Source organism: Lipotes vexillifer, unplaced genomic scaffold (genome assembly GCF_000442215.2).
Source record: "Lipotes vexillifer unplaced genomic scaffold, Lipotes_vexillifer_v1.1 scaffold777, whole genome shotgun sequence".
Taxonomy (NCBI): Eukaryota; Metazoa; Chordata; class Mammalia; order Artiodactyla; family Lipotidae; genus Lipotes; species Lipotes vexillifer.
The window spans coordinates 2013246-2041051 of NW_006784423.1; the positions used below are offsets into that span (position 1 = coordinate 2013246).

The window sequence follows — 27806 nt, forward strand, 5'->3', positions numbered from 1 at the left end:
GCCGCAAACATGATGAGCACCAAGGCGTTCACCCTGGTCCCCGCCGTCGAGCGGGAGCAGCTGATGGGCGACAGGGAACGGGTGTCATTGGAGTGTGTGGAGTGCTGCGGCCGGAACCTGTACGTGGGCACCAGCGACTGCTTCGTGTACCACTTCCTGCTGGAAGAGAAGACCGTGCCCGGCGGGTCGGCCACGTTCACGGCCACCAAGCAGCTGCACAGACACCTGGGTTTCAAGAAGCCGGTGAATGAGCTGCGGGCGGCGTCGGCCCTCCACCGGCTGCTGGTGCTCTGTGACGGCTCCATCACCCTGGTCCACATGCTGAGCCTGGAGCCCGTGCCCTCGGGTGCCCGCATCAAGGGGGCCACGGCCTTCGCCTTGAATGAGAACCCGGTGAGCGGAGACCCCTTCTGCGTAGAGGTCTGCATCATCTCCGTCAAGCGCAGAACCATCCAGGTGTTCCTGGTGTACGAGGACCGCGTGCAGATCGTCAGGGAGGTGTCCACTCCGGAGCAGCCCCTGGCAGTGGCGGTGGACGGCCACTTCCTGTGCCTGGCCCTGACCACCCAGTACATCATCCTCAACTATAGCACGGGCGTCGCCCAGGACCTGTTTCCCTTCTGCAGCGAGGAGAAGCGGCCCATCGTCAAGAGGATAGGGAGACAGGAGTTCCTCCTGGCAGGCCCCGGCGGATTGGGTGAGGCGCCTCGGCTAACCTCGCCGACCTCCCCGGTCTCCCCGCGTTCCGTCCTTGAATTCACGCTGAGATCGGAGAGGGAGATTGTGGTTCTGAAAACAAACAGAACTGCACGCCCAGTGCTTGCACAGTTTTCATTAGATTGTTTTGTATGGAACAAAAATAGGCCGCTCTTAGAATCACATTTCCTTTGTGCTAAAGTGGAGCCTGAAGATGGCTCTGGGGAGAGAATTCCACTAAGGGGATAAGTACACAAAGAAGAATCTGTAAGACTCCTCTATAAGATTTTCTCCTGTGGGTGGGTTTCCTAGCGGATTGTTTTTATTCTCCATTCTGAAAGGAGCTGAGGGAGCTCACTTAACAGATGATTTCAAAGGTGGAGGCTCCAAGGGTATGTCCCTGATTTTCTCTGACTGACTGCAGTTTCATCCCACCAAAAAGCATCTAGCAGCTAGCTCCTTAAAAGGGCTTTAGCTGTTTGGTGTAGCCTTCCTCATTCTCCGCACTGCCCCCTAAGAATCAGAGCTGGCAATGTCATCTGTGGTCATGGTCGTGGATGGTTCACAGTGTGTGTGTCTGGGACAAGCAGGTGCTGAGACGAGTGAGTCTCCCTTAACACCGGTAGTCTTTAACCTGTCTTCCTGCCCTCTTATAACTTTGTGATGTCCGTGGCTATGGATGAGTAGTGCCTGGATCCTTTAAGTCCCAAGGGGCTGCCGAAGGGCAGCATTCTGTTGCCGTCCATTCCTCCTTCCTGTCGACTGGAACCTTCTGCAAGAGAAGCTTCTCATTAACTTGGTTTGCCCCCAGGGTCATCGTATAAGAAAGGCAGGAGAAGTAGGTTTTCGGAAAGATGACCCTTCTGTCTTCCCTAAGTGACGTGTCACCATGAATCATGGATGTAAATGTATGTGGTGCTTCAGTCCATCTGCCCTCTGGGGTGGTTTATTCAGGTCGACTGCAAGCCCCTTCCCCACGCCCCGGGAACTTTGGTATCTTCCTTCTTTCTGCTGTGACAAGGTGTCCGGGGTCCCTCTGTACGTTTCCTGCCCTAGATCTGGTTTCCGGCATTTCTCCAAGGACCCCTGATGTTTAGAGACCACAGTCTGGGTGCTGGAGGTGCTTGGGGTCTGTTGTTTCTAGGCCTCTTGGGTGGACAGAGCTGGGAAGTATGCATTATTTAAAGATAAAACCCATCATGAGAGCATATCGATGGAACAAGTTTGGGGCTACCGGGCCCTGACCCCGTCTGTCTGCGTGCCTGTGTCTCCTTCCGCCCACCCCCAAATCCTAGTAAATTCCCACCGTGACGTGGTTGTTCCTTTGATCTGCCCCGCAGGACACAGAGCAGAAGGACAGGACCGACACCACTGCGCCCGCCATGTAATCACCAGAAAACGTTTGATTGTAGTTCTTTTGTCCTCAGGGGACGGGCCGTGTAACCCGCTAGGAACGTGCAGTCACATTTCTGCGTTTAAAGTCACTGGGAATAGTTCCCATCCGTGTGGCTATGCCAGCAACGGGATATACAGTTAGACGGATGTGTTTCGTTTCACTTTCCATTTCTAGAAATTGCTTTCTCTTATTGTTTTCTTCTGTAAATACGTACAAGTTTCCATGTCAGATCCACACAGCAAGGTACACTCCCCTACTCTCTCCTTTTCCCAGAGGTAACCTTTATCAGTGTTTGTCCTTTCATTTTCAAATAAAAATGATAAATGAATGTATAGATATGTGTATCTCCCTCCTTCAGAGTTGCAGGCTGTCTCTCCCGTGTGGAGGGACCACCGTGCATCAGTCAGGCCCCGGTGGTGAGCATTTGGGTTTTTTTCCAGTCCATGGTATTAGTAGGAGCTTATCTGTTTGTATTTTTCCAGTGTAGCTGTGGGAAATCTTTCTAAAGATGGGGTTGCTGAGTCCACATGTAAACGCATGTGAATCTGGAGGGGGACGCTCCACCCACTCCCCCCCACCCCCGACAAAGGTGGTAGGTACCGTTTTTTGTTCCCCTGGCACCTGTTTCCCCTGAGCTTTGCTAGCAGCGTCCATATATTGTCAGACTTTCGTGTTTTTGCCCGTCTGGCACATGGGGAATGGTATCTCAGTGGTGTTAATCACATTTCTCCTTTTATAAGCAAGATGGAACATTTTTCAAGAATTTAAGAGCCATTTGCCTTTCTTTTGATAATTATCCCTTCTCGCTAGCTGTTTACTTCAGCATTTGTTATATATTTGAGATACCACCTTGTCTGAGACATGTTTCAAATATCTCCAGTTTTTACCCCGAAAAAGCGTTTCTTACACGTTTCTATATAATCAAATGTATTAACCTTTGTACTTTATTGCTTCTTTTCTGAGTCATAATTATTAGGGATGTTTCCCCCTCTCCCAGGTTGTAGACAGATTCACCCAGATTTTCTGCTCGTACTTTTATGGTTTCATTTCTTATAGTGAAGAGTGAATTCGATTTCATCTTCGTCTGTATGGTTGTCTGTTCTCCCCACACCTGATTCAGGAGTCTGTCTTTCCTCGCTGGTGGCGGTGGCTGCCTCTCAGGTACAGTCAGTTTCCTCACGCTGTTGGGCCTCGCCTAATGGGTTTCCTGTTTTGTTCCATCAGTCGGATTGCTTATTGATGAGCCAGAGCCTGCTTTAGCTGTAAAGGCTTTGTTGTGAAAACATTTGACTCCAGTATCCTTGTGTTGGTTTTAGTGTTCAGACTGAAGGGAAATGGTAGTCAATCATGTTCAGGCCTCATTTTTCCTCAAACTTAATCTGTCTCAACTACCTGGGCATCATGGTAAATGAACCAACCTTCTTAATTGTTGTTCTGCTTGTAATAGGTGTGATTATGAGCAAATTGGAGATCCCTTGTAAGCTCTGTAATACATCACTACATGCAGGCTCTGTGTACAACACAGTAATCACCACCATCATTAAAAGGCTTCAGAAATTGAGTTCAAGCAAATTACTATAATGAATGCATATGCACCATCAGACATATGAACGCCGTATGTTTTCATTTTGCCCACTGCCTTCCCCCCCTGAAGATCACATGTGCCCACTCGCCTGTCATGAGAAATTGCTCTTAGCTTTTTGCCTTAGCTTTTTTGTGTTTGTTTTGTTTTGTTTTTTTGGCGGGGCCGTGCAGCCTGTAGGACCTCAGTTCCCCGACCAGGGATTGAACCGGGGCCCCGGCAGTGAAAGCCCAGAATCCTAACCACAGGGCCACCAGGGAACTCCCTGCTTTAGTTTAAATTGTACCATTTTAAGCAGTGCTTTGTTGAAAATGTCATAATACAATTGATTATTGTGACTTTAAACTCTATCCTTGGATAATGCTTCTTGAAAAATGCAGATAATTCACCTATTCCGTACCCCTCATGGCCCCCCTTCCCCCTCCCAGCTCAGATAAGGGGGTCCACTGATATTTAGAGGGTGGAAACCGTCTAAATGGAAAAATAACCCAGTGGAAAACAATGGTTTTTAAAGGTGTACCATTTACAAACGTGGTACATTTGCAGGTTGACAGCACTTGTGTGCCTTTGACAATATAGAAACAATAGCGCGTGTCATCTGCTTTCAAGCATAGAATCGGTGGGTGGGTGTCAACAACGGTGCCCCTGTTCCTGAGTGGACCTGTGGCACCTTAACTCTACCTGACCTGGACCCCTGGTTGCCAGTTACTGCTCTGCTCTTTTATTCCCGTGAAATCCTCTGCTTTTCTTTATGTGTAGAAGCCTCTGTTCTTGATCTCTGGTTTCTGCCCTTTTCATTGCAAGAACATTCATGTCTGGTCCTCTGTGCTGCACAGTCCCTGGTCGGGTGATGCCCGGCCTTAGCGGGTAAGTGCGGCCACCCTGATTTAATTCCAGGGCGAGGCTGGACAGCGTTTTGGTGTCCGTGCTCCCATGAGAGCTGTGCTATCCAGAACACGGTTATTTGACCTGAAATTCACAGGCTCCTTGGGGTTGCTGTATGCTTGTGTCCCGTCACCAGGTTACATTTGCCAAACGTCTGGGTGCAGATGGTGTGCTTTTCTCTCCCTTCGGGCTCTTTCGCTGTCTGGTTCTAAATGCTCGGAAAATTCTAGAGAGTGCCAACCTCATTTCCTCCTGCAAAGCTCAAGCTTTGCACCTCGAGTTTCTCTCCCTCCACGTGTTTCCTGCTCTTTGAATACTTTGGCGATGCAGTCGTGGGGTAATTCAGACCTTAGTTACGTCCTCTCTGTGACTGTACAGTATCAGAGATGCCAAAGTCCATGCCTTCACTCTTGTGCCCTCTCCACCCCTGGCTCAGAACCCACCGCCCTGTCGGCCCCTCTTACCTGCTGGCGCTGAGCTTTCCGGGGTTTTCCACATTTCCACCGAACTCCTTGACTCCTGGTCTGCTCTGGAAAGAAGGAGGAGCCCTCGCCAGCCTCAGAGGAACCTCCTCTCCCCATGGCCTGGCCTCCCCTGGCTCTCCTGCTGCAGGAAGGGTGCCCTCACCCCTGAGGATGCACTGGAGCTCCAGGCGCCCCTCCCAGAGGTCCATGCCCTGCCAGCCCTGCATCCTGACCCCGGCTTGGTCTCAGACTCGCCCGATTGTGTTGGTCCTTATTCTGATGGCGCACGGTGGCCTTGACTCTCGCTCCCTCTATGTCAGGTGCCCAGTTCCATGATTCGCTCCGGAAGTTACCCCTCCTCGGTCAGACCCCCCGGCTGGCCTGACTCAGGCCTCCTTCCTGGTGACTGGCGGCCGCCTGGCCTCCCCCGAGTCTGGGTCTGTCCTTCCTTCCAGGCTCCTGCCAGGCCAGCCTTCCTAAGGCCCCTGTAACCCTGTAACAAGTTCAGCCTGACTTTCCTGGTCAGCGTTTCCTGCTCTGCCCCGAACTTGAACTTGACTTTCTGACCCTCAGCATCCCAGGCAGGGTTTGCTCTCTTCCGGGGCCACATACCCACTTCCCTGCATCCTGCGAACCCTCGTGCTTCTCGCCGCGGGGGCCCCCTGGCCTCCTGTCATCCTGCTGTGTCTGCTTTTTATCGGGAAGGTAGTTACCAGTGCATCTCCCCGAACCCCTTCACCGCCGGGAGCTCCTGGGCGCGGCTCAGGTCGGCTGTCGCTTTAAGCTGATGCTCAGCATGTGGATTTACAGCCCTTCTTGTTTGTTCTTATCTAATAAATGAGCTTTCTTTTCTGTTCCTGGTGGGTTCACCCGAAGCCACATACTCTTTCAGTGCATTATTCTCGATTTTACACTATTCTTAAAAACACCCCAGTGACCACTGTGCTTGTCAATTGGCCGTCGATTTAAAAGTAGAATCACTAGATTAACATGTCAGTGTATATTCAGTTTTGGTAAAGAATTGTTCTCCAAAAGTGTTCCTCATACCAAACCAACACTTGGTGCTGTTGGTCTGTAACCTTTGGCCAATCTGATGGGTGTAAGTTGGTTTTTTACTTTTTTTTTTTTAAATTTCTGTTCCCCTGGTTACTAAGGAACATGGGAGTCTCTTCAAGAATTTATTAGCTATTTGCATTTTGTTTTCTGTGAATTACTGATGCATATCCTTTGTTCTTCTCTTGAGTTAGTCTTTTTAGGAATGATTTTAAGAGACTTTTAAGGGTGGAAGGGAAATACTGAAGGGGAAGGAATGTGTTTCCTTCGTAGGGGATGCACTCTCTCTCTCTCTCTCTCTCTCTCTCTCTCTCTCTCTCTCTCTCTCTCTCTCTCTCTCTCTCTCTCTCTCTCTCTCTCTCTCTCTCTCTCTCTCTCTCTCTCTCTCTCTCTCTCTCTCTCTCTCTCTCTCTCTCTCTCTCTCTCTCTCTCTCTCTCTCTCTCTCTCTCTCTCTCTCTCTCTCTCTCTCTCTCTCTCTCTCTCTCTCTCTCTCTCTCTCTCTCTCTCTCTCTCTCTCTCTCTCTCTCTCTCTCTCTCTCTCTCTCTCTCTCTCTCTCTCTCTCTCTCTCTCTCTCTCTCTCTCTCTCTCTCTCTCTCTCTCTCTCTCTCTCTCTCTCTCTCTCTCTCTCTCTCTCTCTCTCTCTCTCTCTCTCTCTCTCTCTCTCTCTCTCTCTCTCTCTCTCTCTCTCTCTCTCTCTCTCTCTCTCTCTCTCTCTCTCTCTCTCTCTCTCTCTCTCTCTCTCTCTCTCTCTCTCTCTCTCTCTCTCTCTCTCTCTCTCTCTCTCTCTCTCTCTCTCTCTCTCTCTCTCTCTCTCTCTCTCTCTCTCTCTCTCTCTCTCTCTCTCTCTCTCTCTCTCTCTCTCTCTCTCTCTCTCTCTCTCTCTCTCTCTCTCTCTCTCTCTCTCTCTCTCTCTCTCTCTCTCTCTCTCTCTCTCTCTCTCTCTCTCTCTCTCTCTCTCTCTCTCTCTCTCTCTCTCTCTCTCTCTCTCTCTCTCTCTCTCTCTCTCTCTCTCTCTCTCTCTCTCTCTCTCTCTCTCTCTCTCTCTCTCTCTCTCTCTCTCTCTCTCTCTCTCTCTCTCTCTCTCTCTCTCTCTCTCTCTCTCTCTCTCTCTCTCTCTCTCTCTCTCTCTCTCTCTCTCTCTCTCTCTCTCTCTCTCTCTCTCTCTCTCTCTCTCTCTCTCTCTCTCTCTCTCTCTCTCTCTCTCTCTCTCTCTCTCTCTCTCTCTCTCTCTCTCTCTCTCTCTCTCTCTCTCACACACACACACACACACACTCTCTCACTCTCTGTCTAAGGCTCACTGCTCTGTCATCTTGACAGGGTTTTGGTTGGTGCTACTTACGTGACGAGAGCCAGTATTTTAAGTGTGAAGCAGAAGCAAACAAGTGTTGTACGTACAAGCATATGCTGTTTTTTGTTTTTATTGAAGGATATTTGATTTACATACCATGTTTTTAAAGGTGTTTTATGTCAAGCACTTTGAAAACTGACTTAAAATGGATTGCCTTCACTGGGTGGATGTGAATTTTCATAAACCCCAGTATCTGTGGACTCTATCCAGCTCATTTGGAAATGTCGTTTAGTGCTTTATGTACAAAATAGATGAACCGTGGTTGACTAAGGAAGTTATCATTGACAGACACTTAACAGCTCTCTGTTTTCACTTGCAAGATTGGTTGTATCCCGGCATCAGAGAGAATGTGTATCCAGAATTAGAATTGAACTCTGAACAGAGACAGTTCTGGATAGGAAGGCTTGTAGAGTGCCCGGCACACAGTAGGTGCTCAATAAGTATCTGAATGAGTGCGTTCAGTGTTGAGTGAATGTATAGGGAAGAGCTGGCACTTAGAGATGCAAACCCATTGGAGGACCGGATATGGAAGCAAGCTTGTGAAGCTTCTTAAATGGTGTGAAAGTCACTTTTCCCCACATGTGAGGACATGGGCTGTATACACCTTCATGTGGGTACGTGTACACGTTTTTAACGTCATGTTTAATTGGAAGGAAATACTGATGTAGACATCCTGGGGAAAGCGGCTCTCTTCACGAGAGTAGTCACGGAGGGTCCTTTGCAACGCCGCTGTTATATTATCTTACCCATCTCGAAATGTAATGAAGGGCAGGTATTCTGCGTTGAGACACATCTACAGAAAACAAACAAGCAAAGCCCAGCTCCTTGAAGCCCTCCTGACCCTTCCTGTTTTCCCAGGCATGTTTGCCACGGTGGCCGGGATATCTCAGCGCGCACCCGTGCACTGGTCAGAGAACGTGGTTGGAGCAGCCGTCTGCTTCCCATATGTCATTGCCCTCGACAGCGAGTTCATCACCGTTCACAGCATGCTGGACCAGCAGCAAAAGCAGACCCTGCCCTTTAAGGAAGGTCACATCCTCCAGGATTTTGAAGGTACTAGTTTCCACGGAATCTTAACAACATTTAGCTGTCAATCTGTTATGCTTGTATTTTTTCACTAAATGCTATTAAGGGTCCATTGGGAACTTGGCCTCTTGCTGAGCATGGAAGATCCACAGGCAAAGGTAATACAGTCTCTGCGCTTCAGGGGCACCGAGATTAAAGGGAGATAGTGAAACAAATAGCCACAGCAGTTTGAGAGCTTGATAGCAACAAAATAAGGCCAATTGGGAGAGCAGAGGAGGGAGTGTTTCCTAGAAGTATCAGGGAGGGCTTCCTGTAGGAGATGGTGTTTGAGCCAAACCTTTAAGGATGAGTAGGAATCTGCCAAGTGGATGTGGTGTGAAAGAACCTTCAGGCAGAGAGAAAGGCAGGCGCAAATCTGCACAAGAAGGAACTCTGGGCTCCGGGCCACGCAAGTGATTCACAGGGACTGTGGTGCCTGTTGTTATGAGGAGGGCTGGCCTGGGTGAGGTCGCAGCGGACCAGGGCAGCCAGGGAGGGAGGGATTTATTTTACTTTTCCTAAATTTTATTATGAACATCTTCCGATGTGCTGAAAAGTTGAAAGAAAAACAAACTGAATCCCTGCCCCCCCATTCACCTAGATTTTTTCGTATTGGTTCACATTCTGCTGAGCTGTTTGGAAGTCAGTGGAGAAGACCATGGCACTTAATCCGGAATCCTTCCGCAGGCATTTTCCCGCGTGATCACAAAGCCCTTTTCACACCCCAGAGATGTGCTCTCAGCCCCTGCCTGTGGTCAGATTTCCCTGGCTTCCTAAGAATGCCCTTGATGATATCCTCTTCAAACCAGGAGCTAATCTAGACCTGTGCATTGCCCTTGCCGTGTCGGGACTGGGGCTCCCCAGACATTGCCCTTCCTGTGTTAGATGCTGGGGACGCAGACCTGCTGAGTCTCGAGGTCCCACGTGAAACGTGTCAGGGCTTGACTGGGGCCCTGACACGCGTGCCGGGAGAGCTTATTCATGACAGTGTTACGTGCTGTGCACACTGAGGGGTGGAGGTGGGCACAGGGGATCGGTTGCGGGCACGCAGAGGCTGGCAACATAACCCACCCCCGGCGGGAACACGGGGAGGCTTCCCAGAAGGAGGGACACCAGTGCAGGGCAGGGGCAGAACCTCATCTGAGTGCGAGGACAGTGACGTAGCTTGACATGGAGGACAGATGATGTAGACAGAGAGCCGGGTAGGGAGGCCAGGAAGCAGAGATCCAGGCGGGGAGAGACCAGGTGGTGGGACTGGGATGCACACGATGATTCCCGAGGAGGGGGGAGCAGACGGAGAAGGAAAGGCTCTGCTGACCCTGAACGACCTTCAGACAGACAGACAAGGTCGTTCCACCGCTTCCTGGGAACAGGTGATAGTTTAGCTTAAAACGTGGCTCCAGAGGGAGCAGAAGTTGCTCTCGAAGCTTGGCAGGTGGAGCTGTCTTGGGTGGCAGGTCCGACTCCCCAGCGGACCGTGCCAGGCATCACGGTGCCAGGGGGCAGTGGGGAAGGGAGAAAGTAACGCCGAGATCAGGTGATTCTGGAGGACGGCCGAGTGTGAAATGTTATCTTATGGTTCAGACTGTTGTGTTGTAATCTTAATTTCCTGTAAACTGACTACCCTGGAGAGAAAAGAATTTTTCAAGAGTTTCATATGAGAGACAGCATGATTCTTACTGCTTATTTTCCAGGACTGAGCACTATAGCCTCATTATGGACCTACTCAAGTGGTTTTAAATTTAGCAGCACTTCAGAATAAAAAAAAAGGCCAAACGTTTTAATATCCCACACTTCGGAAATGTACTGTTAAGAGTTCGCCCTTTTCTGATGGTGGGAAGAGGAAAGAGACCCATTCTTTCTGGTTGCCGTGGGAGCTCGGGGTTGGGGCACTGTGATGACCTTGGTCGCACCTCTGCTCATGCTCTCTTTGGGCGGCGGGGGGTGGGGGGGGGGGGGTGGTGTTTTCTTGCCAGCACTATGTTCTTACCCTTTCCAACCGTGTTCCATTTCTTCCCAGGAAGACTGATCGTCGCCACGAGTAAAGGAGTTTACGTCTTGGTTCCGTTACCTCTGGAAAAACAAATACAGGATCTTCTAGCAAGCCGGAGAGTGGAGGAGGCTCTGGTTCTAGCGAAAGGCGCCCGGCGGAACATTCCAAAGGAAAAATTTCAGGTTTGTAATCAGCGGGCCCCCAGGCCGCCGGCTTAGAAAACGTTAGGATCTAACGTCTGCGCCCAGGCCCTGCAGACCGCTTCCTGTCCGTCATTCAAGTTTCTCTGCATCTCCACGTTGTACAGATAAGGAAGCAGGTTGCAGAGCAGCCGGACCAACAGCTGTAGGAAGTCACGCTGCTGGCAGAGGCCAAGTCGGGATTTGAGCCTCTGACATAATTCCCACGCCTAATTCACCAAGTTGTATTTCTTTTTTTTTTTTTTTTGGCGGTACGCGGGCCTCTCACTGCTGTGGCCTCTCCCGTTGCGGAGCACAGGCTCCGGACGCGCAGGCTCAGCGGCCATGGCTCACGGGCCCAGCCGCTCCGCGCGGCATGTGGGATCTTCCCGGACCGGGGCACGAACCCACGTCCCCTGCATCGGCAGGCGGACTCTCAACCACTGCGCCACCAGGGAAACCCACCAAGTTGTATTTCTAATCAGCGCCCTTCTTCCAGAGGAGCCTCAGGGCACAGTTGTTACAGACGAATGAAAAGAGGAACCTCAGGCTAATTTGTCTCCCAATTCAGAATTTATATTTGTTGGGATGGGGTTGAATTTGTCGAGGTTAGGTTTATGTTATCTACAGAAAAAGCTTTGTGAACCGCACCGATAAACCATCTAATGTTGCCGGAATCCATCTAATTCATTTCCATAGGAGAAAACTTTTAATGCATTTTAGAAACGCTAACTTTAATATCGTTGGTACGATCAATACAGTTGATGAAGAACACGCAAATTATTCTCATGTCTGATGAAATCAGGTTTCCTAAAAATTGCTTCCTGATCGGTTGCAAGGTGAGTTCGGGTTACTCTATGTATTTGAGAATAATAAAGCATAATATTGGTGTGTGCACGCTTCATGTGAACATCTAAGTCCATCATTAAAAGTTCTAGTGAATTCATAGCCATCCCCTTCTTGTTTCTGTTGGCCAGATTTTCAGGACGATGTGGTTTGTGGAATGAAGCTGTGCTTTCTGGCCTCGGTGGCTTTGTGCTGCAGAGGGTAGAGTCCGAAGGTGGAAGAACTCAGGACGTGTCATTTATGGTCACAGGCTAAATAGTGATAAACTTTCCATCTTTACTCCTCATTTAAAAGAATTTTATTAAAGTATAGTTGATGTACAGTGTCGTGTTCATCTCTACTGTGCAGCAGAGTGACTCAGTTATACACATATATTCTTTTTCTCATATTCTTTTCCAATATGGTTTATCCCAGGCTGTTGACTGTAGTTCCCTGTGCTCTGCAGTAGGACCTTGTTGTTTCTCCGTCCTACAGAGAATAGTTTGCATCTGCTAAGCCCACTCTCTCAGTCCTTCCCTCGCCCATCGTATTCCTCATTTTTGAGTGAGATGATCTATGAGCATTCAGCAGGGGGCAGCAAAAGCACAAAGAGGAAACCCGTCAGTTCAGGGCGTGTTTCTGGGCTGAGAGCGCCTGTTTCTGCCGCTCTTTCCTTGCGCATCCGCGTGGGGAGGCGGGTGCTGAGGCAGCCTTGGCCTCTGCTCTGCTGCTCTCAGCTCCTCTCGGTCCCGCGGGGGGGCCCCGGGAGCTCGTGGGTGTCTGGACGGGCACGTGTCGGGGGCCCCCTCCTTGCACACACCCATGGGCACACCTCAAGTGTGTCCCATTTTCTTAGAGAGGCTGCCCGTGTTCTTGGAGTTTTGCTTTTCTCCCGTTTTCCTGAGAGCAGCTGAGCAGTGGATAGTGGATGGTGTTAGCGCTCGTCTGGTTCTGCCGTCTGACATCCCGGTTGGGGTTTGTCCACCTAGCACGCTCCCCGCCTTCTCCCTGTGGTATGTGCCCCAGACGTGCACCCCCAGTGACCTTGAACTTGGCTCTCGTTCTCATGCCCACGTGGCTGCTGGGGACCCTTCTCCGTTGTGCCTGAATTGTTTTCACAACCCCTTTCCTGCGTGTCTGCAGTCCGTCCTCCACGGCCCCGCGGAAGGTGCTTTCTGACGTGCCCACCAAACCCTCAGCTGGAAATCCTTACGCGGGTGCCTCCCTGCCCACAGTCAAGTCTGCATAAGGTGGCCTTTGCGGCCAGGCCCTGCCTGCTTCCCCGGCGCCCCTCCCCTCCACTGCCTCCTTCCCTCGTGACCCCGGCCTGAGCTGCCCCCGCGCCTGAGCCCTGCACTGTGCAGGCACTCCGGGAGCCATCCTAAAACACTCCTAATCCTGAAAACAAGTCAAAAATAGCCAGTGCCACCATCCAAAGACCCACTGCAGGGATGGCTGGCCTCTGGGCATCCCTGGGTAAAGCCGGGCCAGCCTCGCTGCCCCATCAGCGCCCCGTGCTTTCACCCACCTCCCCACGCTCCCTGTTTTCTTTACTTGTTATTTGTGCTATTTTCTATCAGTGGACTGAACTTCTAAACTCCACCGAGTACAGGTTTCGATACCTTGCTCAGATATGCCCTTTTCTCTGAGTCCATCACATCCCTGAATGCTTGCTCTGTGCTCCCACAATTACACGTGTTAACCTGTGGCCAGGGCCTTTTGTTTTTTGTGTGTGTGTGTGTGCGGTACGCGGGCCTCTCACTGCTGTGGCCTCTCCCGTTGCGGAGCACAGGCTCCGGACATGCAGGCTCAGCGGCCATGGCTCACGGGCCCAGCCACTCCGCGGCATGTGGGATCCTCCCGGACCGGGGCATGAACCCGTGTCCCCTGCATGGACAGGCGGACTCTCAACCACTGCGCCACCAGAGAAGCCCCTCAAAAGTAGTTTTTATTTCCCTTTAGGAAGGGCAAGAGTGGGTGACATTTGAATCCTGCAGCCATGAGGAAAAAATTGTCATTCAGCGGATTTCTCATCAGCAAGCTTGAGTGTGAATGAGAATTCTTCTGCCGCAGCTGACGGATCCTTTTTATCCTTCTTGCTAAGTGGTTGGCATTTGTTGCTTCTCCTTTCAGAGACGGAACTGGCATTCCCTCACAACAGAACCTGGCCTCGCTCCTGTCTACTTATTGCTGGCGGCCTACAGAGGCCAGTTTTCCCGTCAGACGTAGCTGGTGTCGGGGAAGAGAGTCATGAAAAAGCAGCTGCCTCTCCTGCCGTCTCTGCAGGAATTGCTCTGAAGGGACGGGAGGAGGTGATGCTGTGCTTTGGAGAACAAGCCCCTCTGAAAGCTGATCAGAAGCAACAGCCTTTAGGTGTCTCCATCTCCCTCGTTTCTTCAGGGGTAACAGTGTTAGCCGCCTGCTGTGTACCTGGGTGAGCCCGTGAGAGGGAAGAACTGGGCTCTAGGAGCAGAAAGGTCCGGGTTTCAACCCTGGCTCAACCACTTACACGTTAGTAACTCTGGGCTAAAAACTTAGCATCTCTGAACAGGATGTTCCTATCTGTAAAATGGGCTCAGCGAGCGACAAAGTGGAGTTTCATAAAAACTGATCAGGTCAGTAGGTGATTACTTAAACGGCAGGTACTCTGCCAGGGTGTGGGGATGCTAAGATGAATTATGTACACGCCTTCAAGGAATTTATGGCATATCAAACAGCGGGACGGATTGGAAAGGGGAGGAATTGAAGTCCTAGGGTCTTAAGCATAGTTAGAGTCTTTAGTTGTGAGGTGGTGAGGGCCTGGGCTGAGGTGATGGAGCCAGTGAGGACAGAGCAGAGACGGGTCCACAAGGCCTTTCAGACAAAGGCGGACAAAGCTTGAAGCTGACCAGCTGGACAGTGACAGGGAGGGGGTGGAATTACAGACACCACAGGGTAGCTTCCTTAAGTGCGTTGCTATTTCTGGAAGTTACCAGACCAAAGGGCTCTGTGGTCCAGGAAATTTGGGTAGGACTGGATTAGACACAGATCAACGGCACTTTGATTGCAGGAATCCTCGGGCTGCGGTGTGGATGTGGCTGTGTTCACCGTTGGGGGGAGGGGACAGAACGCACAGTGTCTCCCAAGCTTCGGCAGGAAAACCTGCGTATTTATCTGTTTATCATTGAATGGGAGGGGGCCTTGTGCTCCGGAAGGATGCTCAGCAGTGCTGGTGTGAAGAGTCCGTTCCACAAGAATGAAGGAGGATGGGCAGCTTCCGGGCTCCCAGGGCCACCCGCGGGCCATGTTCACATCCGTCTGAGCACCAGAGGTGGAAGCAATCAAGAAAGCCAGGGAGTGCGGGAGGAGGAAATACGGATCGGGACGGATGGGAAATCCAAGAAGAAGAAAGAACGATGCTTAGACAGAGAACAACTTGGTCGCAGGAATGAGCGGTTGATTGACGTGTATACGTGTGTATGTTGAAAATCATTTCGTATAAAAGCCTCGTTTTTTCCTTACCTTGTAAATTCAGGTTTGCATGTAATGGTTAACAGGTAGCCTGGATTATGACCAGAAACTTAGCTTCGCCTCCTGTCGTGGTTCCAGGGCAGGTCAGAGCGATGAAACCTGTCTTTCCCTGCAGGTCATGTACCGGCGGATCCTGCAGCAGGCGGGCTTCATACAGTTTGCACAGCTTCAGTTCCTGGAGGCTAAAGAACTCTTCAGGTAATCTGAGGTGTCGGTAGCAAAAGCCTTCCAAGTGCCCCTCCGCGGTCAGACCTCCACTGTGGCTGTGATGGGAAAGGCCGCCGTGGGCGCCGTGCTCCGGGGATAAGTAGCGAGGCCGTCGTGTGTACACCCCTCGTGCCCCCTGCCCCCCTTGGCCCGAGGGTCGCTGTCCTGTGTCTTGAAGGTAGGGCCGATGAGGCACATACAGAGTGGTTCTCTAGGAGAGGAGAAGGCAATTCTTTTTTTTTTTTTTTATAAGGAACGTGGAATTTTTTTTTTTAATTTGTTATTTTATTGACTGATTGATTGATTTCGGCTGTGTTGGGTCTTAGTTGCTGCGAGCGGGCTTTCTCTAGTTGCGGCGAACGGGCTTCTTATTGAGGTGGCTTCTTTTGTCGCGGAGCACGGGCTCTAGGCGTGTGGGCTTCAGCAGTTGTGGCACATGGGTCTCAGTAGTTGTGGCTCGCAGGTTCTAGAGCGCAGGCTCAGTAGTTGTAGTGCACGGGCTCAGTAGTTGTGGCTCGCGGGCTCTAGAGCGCAGGCTCAGTAGTTGTGGTGCACGGGCTTAGTTGCTCTGCAGCATGTGGGATCTTCCCGGACCAGGGCTCGAATCCCCTGCGTTGGCAGGCGGATTCTTAACCACCGCGCCACCAGGGAAGCCCGAGGAAGCAATTCTAAAGAGCGTGTTTGATGCCCTGTGAAGGATTCCTAGGAAAACACGATGGCTCGCTTTCCGCGCAGGCTCTAGTTGTGGTGCACGGGCTTAGTTGCTCTGCAGCATGTGGGATCTTCCCGGACCAGGGCTCGAATCCCCTGCGTTGGCAGGCGGATTCTTAACCACCGCGCCACCAGGGAAGCCCGAGGAAGCAATTCTAAAGAGCGTGTTTGATGCCCTGTGAAGGATTCCTAGGAAAACACGATGGCTCGCTTTCCCTTTCCTCCAGAGGTTTTACCAAAAGCTCTGAGTTTAGAGAAAGAGCAGGTGCTTCTGGAAAGACTTGAAAAACCGTTCTTCTGAGGACATTGTAAACGGCATGCTCCTGGCCCATCGTCTTAGGAAGCTGAGGTCCCTTCCGCGTGACATGGATCCTGCACGCGTGGGCCGCCCCCTTCACCAGCACCCATCCCACCCCTCTCCCTCCCCAGCCCAGGCCTGTCTCAGCCCCTCCCCGCTCCAGCAGCCCTTCCTCTGGGCTGGGGGTCAGGTGCGCCCTGGGAAGCAGTGGCTCTTCACGCTCGCTCAGAAGATGAACTTAAACCCGCTGTGATCGCCCTTCAGTGTCCCACGAAGGCATCGCCTGTGGAAGTTTTCCAAATGTCCACGGAGCACAGATTCCGCACGACTCAGAGCCGTAAGGGGGGAGATGTACACGGGGCCTCCTCCGGATCTGCCTTTGATCAGAGCTGCTGTGCCTCCTGCTGTTTCCCCCCGCCTGCGTTTGCGGGGACCCACGTCCCACCGCAGCACTGGAGGTGCCATGTCTGCGGCCGCCGAGCCCTCTGCTCTGTCGTGGGGTCTGGGGGTGGGCGGTGCCCGGCTCGCGGTGCTTTGCAGCCCGAGCAGCTGCAGACGGCGTGCAGACAGGGCGCCCGTCCAGCGTCGTCTTGCGTGCCTACGTGCACTCTCTCTTTTTGCTTCATTTAGTTTGACACTGTAATTGCAGAAGCGGCCAACTCGACGTGCGGGAGCTGATCTCCCTGTACCCCTTCCTGCTGCCCACGTCCTCCTCATTCACCCGGTCCCACCCTCCTCTGCACGAGTTTGCAGACCTCAACCAGCTGACCCAGGGCGACCAGGAGAAGGTGGCCAAGTGCAAGCGCTTCCTCATGAGCTACCTGAACGAAGTCCGCAGCACGGAGGTGGCCAACGGCTCCAAGGAGGACATCGACACGGCCCTGCTCAAGCTGTACACGGAGGCTGACCACGACAGCCTGCTGGACCTCCTGGTCACCGAGAACTTCTGCCTGCTCGCCGACAGCGCCGCCTGGCTGGAGAAGCACAAAAAGTGAGTGTTTCTGTGCCCCGAACCCGGGGCTCCCTGCCTGGCCCTTCCCCGCCCCCACCCACGGGAAGCTGTCGTGCAGCTGACGCACCAGCATGACTTCCGAGTCCCAGGCATTCATCAAGGGACCACCCGGCACCCCGGGATCTATCAGCCTCATCACGGTCTGCAGATCCACCGCAGGGGTCTTAGAGGGCACAACTCTCGTGCCAGCTCCTTCCTGACAGATCGTACAGTCATAGGCCTTGTTAGCCAATGGTGTGCTTGGGACTCTGGGTGGGACTCAGCTGTGCGAGATGCCACATGCGTGTCGGTAAAGCGATAGCGCGCTGCAGCCACTGATGGCCAGACTGAACGCACAGATGGGCATCTGGATAAACAGATAGAAAGGGAGGCTTCTGGATCTTGTGGATAAAAGGTTACGGGGTCAAACTCCTTCATTACAGACGTGAGCTGGTCGGCACCCACCCGCTTGCCGACCGGCCGCCGGGTACAATGGGGGCCCGTCTGCAGTGATGACGTGGTTAAATCGGGCAGCTTCTTTGTCCTGGGGGCGGGCGGTGGTCTAACCCTTCTAGGCCTGGGGGCGTTGAGTGCTCCCTGTAAGATTCTTTGTCTGTGACTTTCGGCATGCATTTGACATGGCGGAGGTGCTGGTGAAATTCCACGGAGACCCAGGCTCACGATCCAGACCCTGTTCAGATGCAGGACGTCATGGGCTGGTGACTGGCCTCCACGTGGGAAGTGGATCGTTCAGCCGTTTGCCTCAGTTTCCCGGAGGCACTGTGGAATGGAGTGATTTATTTAGGAACCAGAAAATGCACTGACAGCTTATGGCAGTGACTTGGGATGGCAGGGTCCTGCGGAGTCAGTGTAACTTTCTAAAAGCTTTCGGGAGAAGAGAAGGGTTCTAGGGAATAGTTCAATATCTTGAGAGGTCGCTCTTCGAGGGAAGAAATCCGATGGCCCCCTGGGGCAGCTTGATCCGGTCACCTGCTGGGGAAGAGGGCCAGGAGAGGACGCACCTGTGAGCGTGGGAGGGTGGCTATAGCTCACGGCCCGGGCGATGCCCGTGTTGTCACTGATCCTGTCCACTTACAAATGAGGAGGCAAGGGCCAAGGAAGGTAACCTACTTGCTCAAGGTCATACAGTCCCTAAGTATCGAAGCCTGGATTGAAAGTCAGGGCCTGGAACTCTGGGTCCCCCCAGCCCGACTCTCCCTCACCTTCTGTTCTCTGCAATGCCTGCATACTGTTGGCATTTATTGCCGTTCAAAATCCTTACCCCAGAATGGCTCAGACAGCATCCCTTCCAAACGGTCTTAATACCTCATGATAAGTTAATAATGGTTAACTGAAGAGATGGCAAGTCACACTAGTATTTGAAGCAAGTTGTAAAGCAATTCCAAATGTGATTTTCCATAGTATCATTATAGTTTTATTTTTCAGCTCACCTTAGATGTGAACACGGTCCTTTCTGGAAATTGATAGGGAATACATTTTCAGACTATAGGTAAATAAACAGAAAGGAGGATCTTTCCGGTGCTTGAAATTTGTTGTTGAACTGAGTTGAATAGCACATGTGGGGCTGGGGGCCTAGGGCCGAGGGCGTTGCTGTGGGGGTACTGCCCGCAGTGGGTGGTCAGGAGAGGGTGCACTTACCTCGAGTTTTCTTCCAGGTACTTTGCACTGGGGCTGCTCTATCATTACAACCACCAAGACGCTGCTGCCGTTCAGGTGAGTTCAAAGGCATCTCAGCACTGTTTAAAAATCACCACCATTTAACTTAGCAACTAAGTTGCTAAGCAACTAAGCCCGTGTGCCACAACTACCGAGCCTGCTTGAAAAAAAAATCACAAATTGATAGAGACCAGTCTTGCCTGATCTACAACCTTTTTTACAAAACAAAAAGAGTGCTGTTTTAGAAAGTGAATCCTTGAGAAATGTTGGCCAAGGATTTTCTTTTTTTCCTTTTCTTTTCTTTCTTTATTTATGGCTGCATTGGGTCTTCATTGCTGTGCACAGTCTTTCTCTAGTTGCGGTGCGCAGGCTTCTCATTGCGGTGGCTTCTCTTCTTGTGGAGCACGGGCTGTAGGCACGCGAGCTTCAGTAGTTGTGGCTCGCGGGCTCAGTAGTTGTGGAATGCAGGCTCAGTAGTTGTGGTGCATGGGCTTAGTTGCTCCGCGGCATGTGGGATCTTCCCAGACCGGGGCACGAACCCGTGTCCCCTGCATCGGCAGGCGGACTCTCAACCACTGCGCCACCAGGGAAGCCCCATCTTTCCATCTCTTTAAAAAACATTGTCAAGACTGAGTTGTTTAAAATGTAAGAAAAATAGGATTTCTCACTGAGCCACAAGACCTGTGACTCCACTGCCTTATCAAAAATTAAGGCTGTGAGTAACAGGTTGTAATTTCCACTGTTAACGACAATAAGTCTTGCCAGAGAACTGGGTTGTCATGTCATCTGTGACAAAACTAAAGCTGATCAACGCCAGTCACTTGCCCCGGTGGCACCGCTGGTCAGCAGGAGAGCTGGGGACTGAGCCAGTGCTTGGGGCCCTGGCAGGGGCTCTTGCGCCAGAATTTCTCATCTTGTCTCTTGTCTTTGCATCTTTTGTGAGCGGCCAGGAGCATCAGCAGTGCTCACCAAACTCACCAAACGTATCCGGTGCTTTGAGAAGTTACCATGGTAACACGATTGTGGAATAGGTGAAAAAAAAAAAGTTCCCATCAACATACACCCCACGGCTGAGAGCAGATTTGGCGTCAAAGCTAAACTTTTTATTATTTTAAAACACCATGTTCTGAGAATTTGTTACAAGTATGTTAATAACATTAGCAAAGCTACATAGACAGGAGTTTACAAAATTGAAATAATACGGAATAAATCACCATATATGGCAGAATTTTTTTAATGACACATTTCAATGGCTGTGTGAACAGTTTGTTTGATTTGGGGAATTCAGCGCTGAAGAAACTAGTAACATAAAAAACATTGGTGTGCTGCTACCAGAATTACGGCTGCCTGTGACAAAACTAAAGCTGTTTACACTGCCTGCCTGTTTCCTGGGCTGCTTGCTGGTATATGGTGTGGTTCAGAAGTCAGTGTGGACAGGTGGGTGAGGACCACGGCACAGACGATGATGCAGGGGGGCTCTCAGGCAGCCCCCATCTCTGCCACACCTCGTGATGCCACTTCATTCTGAGGCTTTGAAAGTAAGATTCAGTTTACAGGGACTTCCCTGGTGGCGCAGTGGTTAAGAATCCGCCTGCCAATGCAGGGGACACGGGTTCGAGCCCTGGTCCGGGAAGATCCCGCGTGCCGCGGAGCAGCTAAGCCCGTGCACCACAACTACTGAGCCTGCGCTCTAGAGCCCACGAGCATCAACTACTGAGCCCGCACACCTAGAGCCCGTGCTCCACAACAAGAGAAGCCACCGCAGTGAGAAGCCTGCACACCGCAATGAAGAACAGCCCCTGCTCGCCGCAACTAGAGAAAGCCCGCGCGCAGCAACGAAGACCCAACGCAGCCAAAAATAAATAAAAATTAAATAAAAATTTAAAAATAAAAACAATAGTACATATGCACAGTGGAGCATTAAAAAAAAAGATTCAGTTTACATGGCAGGGAAGTGTCTGGATGAAATAGCAAAGGACTTTATTATTAAAATCTACCCTGAGCCCCCATGCAAAAGACAGTAGGAACACCAGGTCACAGGGTCACCAGAGGTTTTGAAAGCACATCAGACTCTCACAGTCCCAAAAGGTCTTCAAAATTAGAAATTCCTGTGACGGAGAAGGCTAAAACAGCCCGGCTGATTGGTGTAGGTGAATTTCTTCTTTGTCCAAACATTGTCAGTGATGATTTTATTTCAGGAAGAGACATTTTTTAATGCATCCAAGTCTCCTCATATACTATATTTACTATTTGTATTACTGTGAGATCTCATTAAAAAGGAAAGAAAAAGAACTTGGTGCTCTATGTTCCTGATTTCCTGGACCGCATCCCCTCTTTTTTTTTTTTCACGTGTGTGAAAAAATTAAAATGGATTTAAGCCTCTAAAGTTTCTCCTGCCACTTTGAAATATTGAAAGGCCAGACAAACGAACACACACCCTTTCTGAGCTAATTCGAAGAGGTATGTAACCTTCCCTACCTTCTTTTTTATTCCTCTTCAGCTGTGGGTGAGCATCGTGAACGGGGATATTCACGACTCCACACGCTCAGACCTGTATGAGTACATCGTGGATTTCCTCACCTACAGCCTCGACCCGGACCTCGTGTGGCAGTATGCTGACTGGGCCTTGCAGAAAAATCCGGAGGTTTGTGCTTTGTAAACACACTCGTTCTGGGGCGGCAGGGGGACTGGTGAAAATGGACAGAAAAGTTGATTCTAGGTGGGAAAACAAGCTACACTTTAACCCTTCTCTCCGCTTCCTCCCCCCCCCCCTTTTAATACATGGCTTGAGCTGTCTGAATCCCGGCTCTTGAGGAATTTCGGTGCTTCTGCCCACCTGTGTCAGGGGCAGGCCACTGTGTAGGAAAGCAGAAAGCACCGCAGGTCAGGTCTTAGCATCTTTTTAAACACCCGTGTGATGACCCCCACGCCTAACGGCATCTGGTCCCTTGTTCTCTGCGGGCTGGAGAAAGACCAGACTGTCGCGCTGCAGGCCGTGGAGCCGGGCCTGGGGCACACCAGGCAAACCGTCGCCCTTGCTTCTATGTCCCCAGCCCCCTTTGGGGGGGTGGGTTGGGGACATAGAAGGGCCCTTTTTTGTTGTTTGTTTTCATGTTATTTTACTAATCCTTAAGGGAAATGTAAATCAAAACCATTTCACACCCAGTAGGATGGCTAGAATTTAAAAGACAACAGTAGCACATCAGCAAAGATAAAGAGGGATTAGAAGTCACATCCATTGTTGGTGGGAAAGTAAAGCAGTGCTGCAGTCATTTTGAAAGACAGTCTGGCAGTCCTACAAATGGTTAAACAGAGTTACCGTGTGAGTCAGCGATTTCACTCCTAGGTATGCATCCAAGAAAAATGAAAACCTTTATTCACATAAAAACTTGTACGTGAATATTTATGGCAGTATTATTCACGACAGCCAAAAGAAAGAAAAAAACGTATCCATCACTTGATGAGTAGATAAATAAAATGTATATGCACAAAATGCAATATTACTTGGCAATAATAAATGAAAGGGGTTCTTTTTAGTATTTTTAAAAATAAATTTATTTATTTTTATTTATTTACTTTTGGCTGTGTTGGGTCTTTGTTGCTGTTGCGTGGGCTTGGGTCCCACGTGGGTAATGCACACAGTGGGTATATGGGCGTTTGGAGAATCGAGTTCACTGAATCTTCTTTCACTTATGATCCAGCAAGTGACCGTCTTTGCTTTGGATGATCTAAATGTTACAGAGTTGTTGCTTCATGGATTGTTAAAACCTACCGCCAATAAATGTTTGGTTCCTTAGTTTCGGACCCTTTTAGAAGGAATTCCAGCTGGAGCTCTGCGGCATTTCCTGTCTCTGTCAGTGCTTCATCTGCACTATTTTTCCGAATCGTCATGTTTTTTTGTTTGTTTTTTTTTTAATGTGGACCATTTTCAAAGTCTTTATTGAATTTGTTACAATATTGCTTCTGTTTTACGTTTTGGTTTTTTGGCCGCGAGGCATATGGGATCTTAGTTCCCCGACCCGGGATCGAACCTGCAACCCCAGCATTGGAAGGCGAAGTCTTAACCACTGGACCACCAGGGAAGTCCCGCAGATCATCATGTTTTTGACAGTGGTTTTACCCAAAGCGTACAGTGCTCAGAATGAAGATAAGATGGGGTCTTTGCAAAGCATGATAAATAAATTGCTATTCTTCTTTCAGGTCGGAGTTCAAGTTTTCACCAAGAGACCTGTGGACGAACAGCAGAGTAGATTTAACCCAGATGATATCATCAGTTGCCTTAAGAAATACCCGCAAGCCCTGGTCAAGTACCTAGAACATCTGGTCATGGACAGGAGACTGCAGGTGAGGCCCCAGAGCGCAGGCTGAGCTGTGTGGGCTGCGGTGGCATCACTGGGACCTGAACTTGGCCCATGGGTCTAACGTAATGTCTCGTGTTCCCGGCACTCAGTCTGTAGGCGTGGGAGGTCAGGGAGGGAGCCGGATGTTCGTGAAAGAGACCAGCGGCCTAAGTAGCTTTTTTTCTCACCTTCCATCTCTTGTTCCCTCCGCTTATATTTTCTTCTCTTTTCCTTCCTTGTTATTCTTTTTTTTTTTTAGAGGTTTTTTTTTTCCTTGTTGTTATTCTTAAAGGAAATGAGGAAAGCTGTCCCTTTTTTGGAGAATACCTAAATCCCGTGGCCCTTACTTCTCAAAATGAGATATTTTCCCAAAGATTTTAGATTCACCTTCTCTGTGTCGTGGTTTCTGAAAGCTTTTGCCCCAGTACGCGTGTTCTGTGGTTGTCCTGTAGCCCCCGCTCACCTTGCACGTCCAGTCTCAGGCACCTGCTGGCTGGTTGGTTAGGGTGCGTTCTCTGGGCTCCCCTAGCAACTGCTGTCTGTCTGCTTGTCCTCCTGTCCTGTAGAAGGAGGGGTACCACACGCACTTAGCCGTCCTCTACCTGGACGAGGTGCTGCAGCAGAGGCCCAGCGCCAGTGGCAAGGATGCAGAAGTGACCGAGACACAGGCGAAGCTACGACGCCTGCTCCAGCAATCCGATTTGTACCAAGTGCACTTTCTGCTGGGTGAGTGCATCTCTCTGCATAAACGTCACCGGCGGGAGTGGGGGGTGGGGGCAGGGACGGAGGCCTTGGCACCTCTTCGTCTCTGTTCGGGGGCAGGGGGTGGATTGTGAGCCTCTGTGGCACAAAGTCAGCCTCCTGGAGGGCAGGTGAGCCCCCTCGTCCGTCCTCCACCCTCTGGAAACGGATAGGGCCCCTTAGCTGATGACACGAAGGCTGCCCTGGGCGTTGGGAGGTCTGCATGTCTGCTGAGCCAAGCTGCTTTGAACTTGCTTATTCGGCTTTGAAGCCCTCAGGTCAGTTCCTTCTGAGGCTCCAGCTCTGATCACGGCTTTGAGGGTGGCACTGCCCCCAGCCACCCCACTCGGCTGCCCCATGCTTGGAGGAAGGCGGGGGTCCTGGAGGGGGTCTGGTTTTCCTTTCCTCCAGGGCAGAAAGCACAGTGTCCATGTTGTGTACGAGCCTCAGAGCAGCACCTGGCAGACTGAACTTGTCTCTTGCTGTATCGGGCACCGTGGAATTTCCAGGTTGTCCTTACTGGGTGAATACATCTCTCTTTAGCAGCTTTTAACACCACTCTCTGACCATTAACTGCACCCATTCTCATTGCTCGCGGTGGTTGTGTCCTGTAGAGTCTCCACAACTGAGTTCTCGGACGCTGAGCCATCATACCCGGAGGAGTGCAGGCTCAGGCTCCTGAGAACCTCTGGTCGCATCATTTTCACCAACCGATCAATATGTAGCCTTCTTTATATGTGTTTCTGCTTAAAGGCACCTTATTTAATGTATGTTGTTGATTCGATGACGCTGAGCTCGTGGCCAGCAGGACATGACTCAGGCCTGAGTGATGCTCGTGTGACACGTGTACTTTGTCCTAAGGCACGTGGCAGCCCTCCTGGGAGGCTACGTGGACATCCCTAAACTCTGGGTGTCAAGGCAGCCCAGGTGGCAGAGTTCAGGGGCGTCCAGGCAGCCCAAGTGGCAGAGTTCAGGGGCGTCCAGGCAGCCTGGGTGGCAGAGTTCGGGGGCGTCCAGGCAGCCCGGGTGGCAGAGTTCAGGGGTGTCCGAGCAGCCAGGCTTGCTCTGCCCATTCTTAAGCGTGTGGCCCATGCAGTTGTGGCGTTGGATTGGCACCACCTGGCGCGGGCCCTGCCGTTCCTAACCAGCAGGCCCCACCTCACAGACAGGATCCGGGGCGCCGGGCTCCCCATGGAGAGCGCCATCCTGCTCGGGAAGCTGGAGCAGCATGAGGAGGCCCTGCGCATCCTGGTGCACGAGCTGGCCGACTTCCCGGCAGCGGAGGGCTACTGCCTGTGGCGCTCCGAGGGCCGGGCCCCGCCCTACCGCCGGCGGCTCTTCCAGCTGCTGCTGGCCATCTACCTGGGCCCCGGCCCCTCTGCGCCTGAGCTGGCCGTGGCCGCCGTGGACCTCCTGAACCGCCGTGCCACCGAGTTCGACGCGGCCCAGGTCCTGCAGCTGCTGCCGGGCACGTGGTCGGTGCAGCTGCTCTGCCCGTTCCTGACGGGGGCCATGAGGGACAGCGTCCATGCCCGGAGGACCACTCAGGTGGCTGTGGGCCTGGCCAAGTCCGAAAACTTGATCTACAAGTATGACAAGGTGAGAGCCCGGCCCTCTCGGGCGAGATGTGTGATTTGAGGTCGGTTTTACCTGTGGGAAAGCAGTCCTTGTCCGTTTCTTCTCTGTAACTTCAGCACACGTGATTTCTTCACACAGACATAGGTGTGTGAGCCCAGGAGGGAGCCGGGCCAGCCGGTGTACGGTTGGGGCAGCTTCCCTCCCCTTTTAGACACTGACGATCCGCAGAGCCGCGCTCCGGGCCCTGGTCCATGCTGCACGTCATGGTGTCACTGCATCCGCACAGCGCTTCCGGGCACAATTGCGTCCCCGTCACAGAAGGGGGGCAGGGGCACCAGGAGGTGACACAGGACACAGGATCCCGGCTGTGGACTGCAGGCCGATTCAGAGCTGCACGGTCCAGGTCCCCATCTCTGTCCCCTGGGCTTGCTGTGACTAATAACAAATCCCACAGGCCGGGGGCTCAGACGACAAGCATCCTGTTCTCACCGTCTGGGGGCTGGGAGCCCGAGATCCAGGCGCCAACGGATTCGGGGCCCAGTGAGGCCCCCTCCTCACTGAGCTCACGGGGCCGGGAGCCAGCGCTGGTCTCTTCCCCCTCCATAAGGGCCCTGAGTCCGTCCTGGGGGCCCACCTCCAAACACCATCCCACTGGGGTTCAGGGCCTCGACGTTTGGTGAGAGATACAGGCATTCAGTCCATAACATCCCCAGGCTTATCCAGAGGAGGCTTGTCTCTGGTGAGGCCCAGACGCCCCACAGCCAGCTGGGTGTCCTTCCAGAGCAGGAATCTGCCGTGTTCCTCCCGCTGGGAAGCCTTCATTGACTCCCCAGTGGAGAAGCCAAGGCCGGCAAAATTCAGCCTCCCTCCCCTGGCCTGTCCCTGCCCGTCCCGGGGTGCGCAGAACCTCCCAATGGACTTGCCGTTTCTTACGTACGGCCTTAGAATCCACCGTTTCCTCTGCCTGAGACGGCTCACCTCTTCCTTTTGCGCCTGCTGGCAGGAATCTGCCGTGTTCCTCCCGCTGGGAAGCCTTCATTGACTCCCCAGTGGAGAAGCCAAGGCCGGCAAAATTCAGCCTCCCTCCCCTGGCCTGTCCCTGCCCGTCCCGGGGTGCGCAGAACCTCCCAATGGACTTGCCGTTTCTTACGTACGGCCTTAGAATCCACCGTTTCCTCTGCCTGAGACGGCGCAACTCTACCTTTTGCGCTTGCTGAACGCCTACTCGAAACCCCGCCTAAGTCTTTCATTTGTGAAACCTTCCCATCCCTGGAAGCAGACGGGTGCCCCGTGTGCCGACTCACGTGCTGCATCCATAGCTGTCCCCTTCCCTGTTAGGCTTTGGGTTCTCCGAGGGCAGGAACTTCCTTTACTTATCTCGGTATTCCTGAGCCAACCTGGCATCTTGAAGGCATTGTATGTTTGTTGAATGACTAAAGAAACTAATGAGTAGCGTGAATTCACTAAGCCGTCACTCTGTCCTGCCACTAGGCTGACTTGCTGGGCTGATTCACGCAAATTGTGCAGAAAGGCTTTTAGCTTGCAGAACTCAAGTCCTGTTTATCAGACAAGAAATAATGAAGTTTTGTTAGTTTTGTTAGTTAGCATTTAAAGAAAGGAAATGACGTTTCCTGGGGCCGGTCAGGAACGTGCCACGGATCAACCCCATGGGTTTGACCCAGTCTCTTACTTGGGCCTTAACTTTTCTTGTTTGCAAACGAGGGGAGCAGGGAATTAGATAGCTTTCATGGTCTTGTCAGCTCTAACGCCCCATGATTCTGTAATAGGCCTTGCTTGAATAGATCAGAGCTCAGAGAATGCTTGAAAGAAGATCTTGGTGAGACATTCCTCTGCCAGACAAGCAGCAATTACTTATGTAAAATAAGAAGGCAGTTTTGTAGCTTTTTTGACTTTTCCAGTTCTGGAGGATGTTTTTGTTTATTTTCACCGCTGATACTCTGTTTCGAGAAATTGATATTAAAGCTGTCCTCACCAGTGATAATAACAACCCATGGGGTAATGCGTGTCAGCTCTGAAGACCGGTGTCACTTATGTCACAGGCGTCCCTGTCTTTGTTTCTTTTTGCAGATGAAGCTGAAAGGAAGCTCAGTTCGGCTCTCAGATAAAAAGCTTTGCCAGATGTGCCAAAACCCCTTTTGCGAGCCCGTGTTTGTTAGGTATCCCAACGGTGGTCTCGTCCACACCCACTGTGCGGCCAGCAGGCACACGAACCCCAGCTCCCCCAGCCCCGGGGCTCGGACTTGA

At 51.6% G+C, this 27806-nt stretch overlaps 1 protein-coding gene across 1 annotated transcript; it reads left to right on the top strand.

Annotated features, from left to right (window-relative positions):
- On the top strand, nucleotides 1-27806 carry TGFBRAP1 (transforming growth factor beta receptor associated protein 1). Its single transcript, XM_007456827.1, has 11 exons — nucleotides 1-697; nucleotides 8285-8479; nucleotides 10512-10666; nucleotides 15114-15196; nucleotides 16864-17205; nucleotides 18882-18939; nucleotides 21383-21526; nucleotides 23083-23226; nucleotides 23789-23948; nucleotides 25129-25562; nucleotides 27630-27806. Exons 1-11 carry the CDS (start codon nucleotides 10-12, stop codon nucleotides 27804-27806), a joined length of 2580 nt encoding a protein of 859 aa, XP_007456889.1. The 5' UTR covers nucleotides 1-9.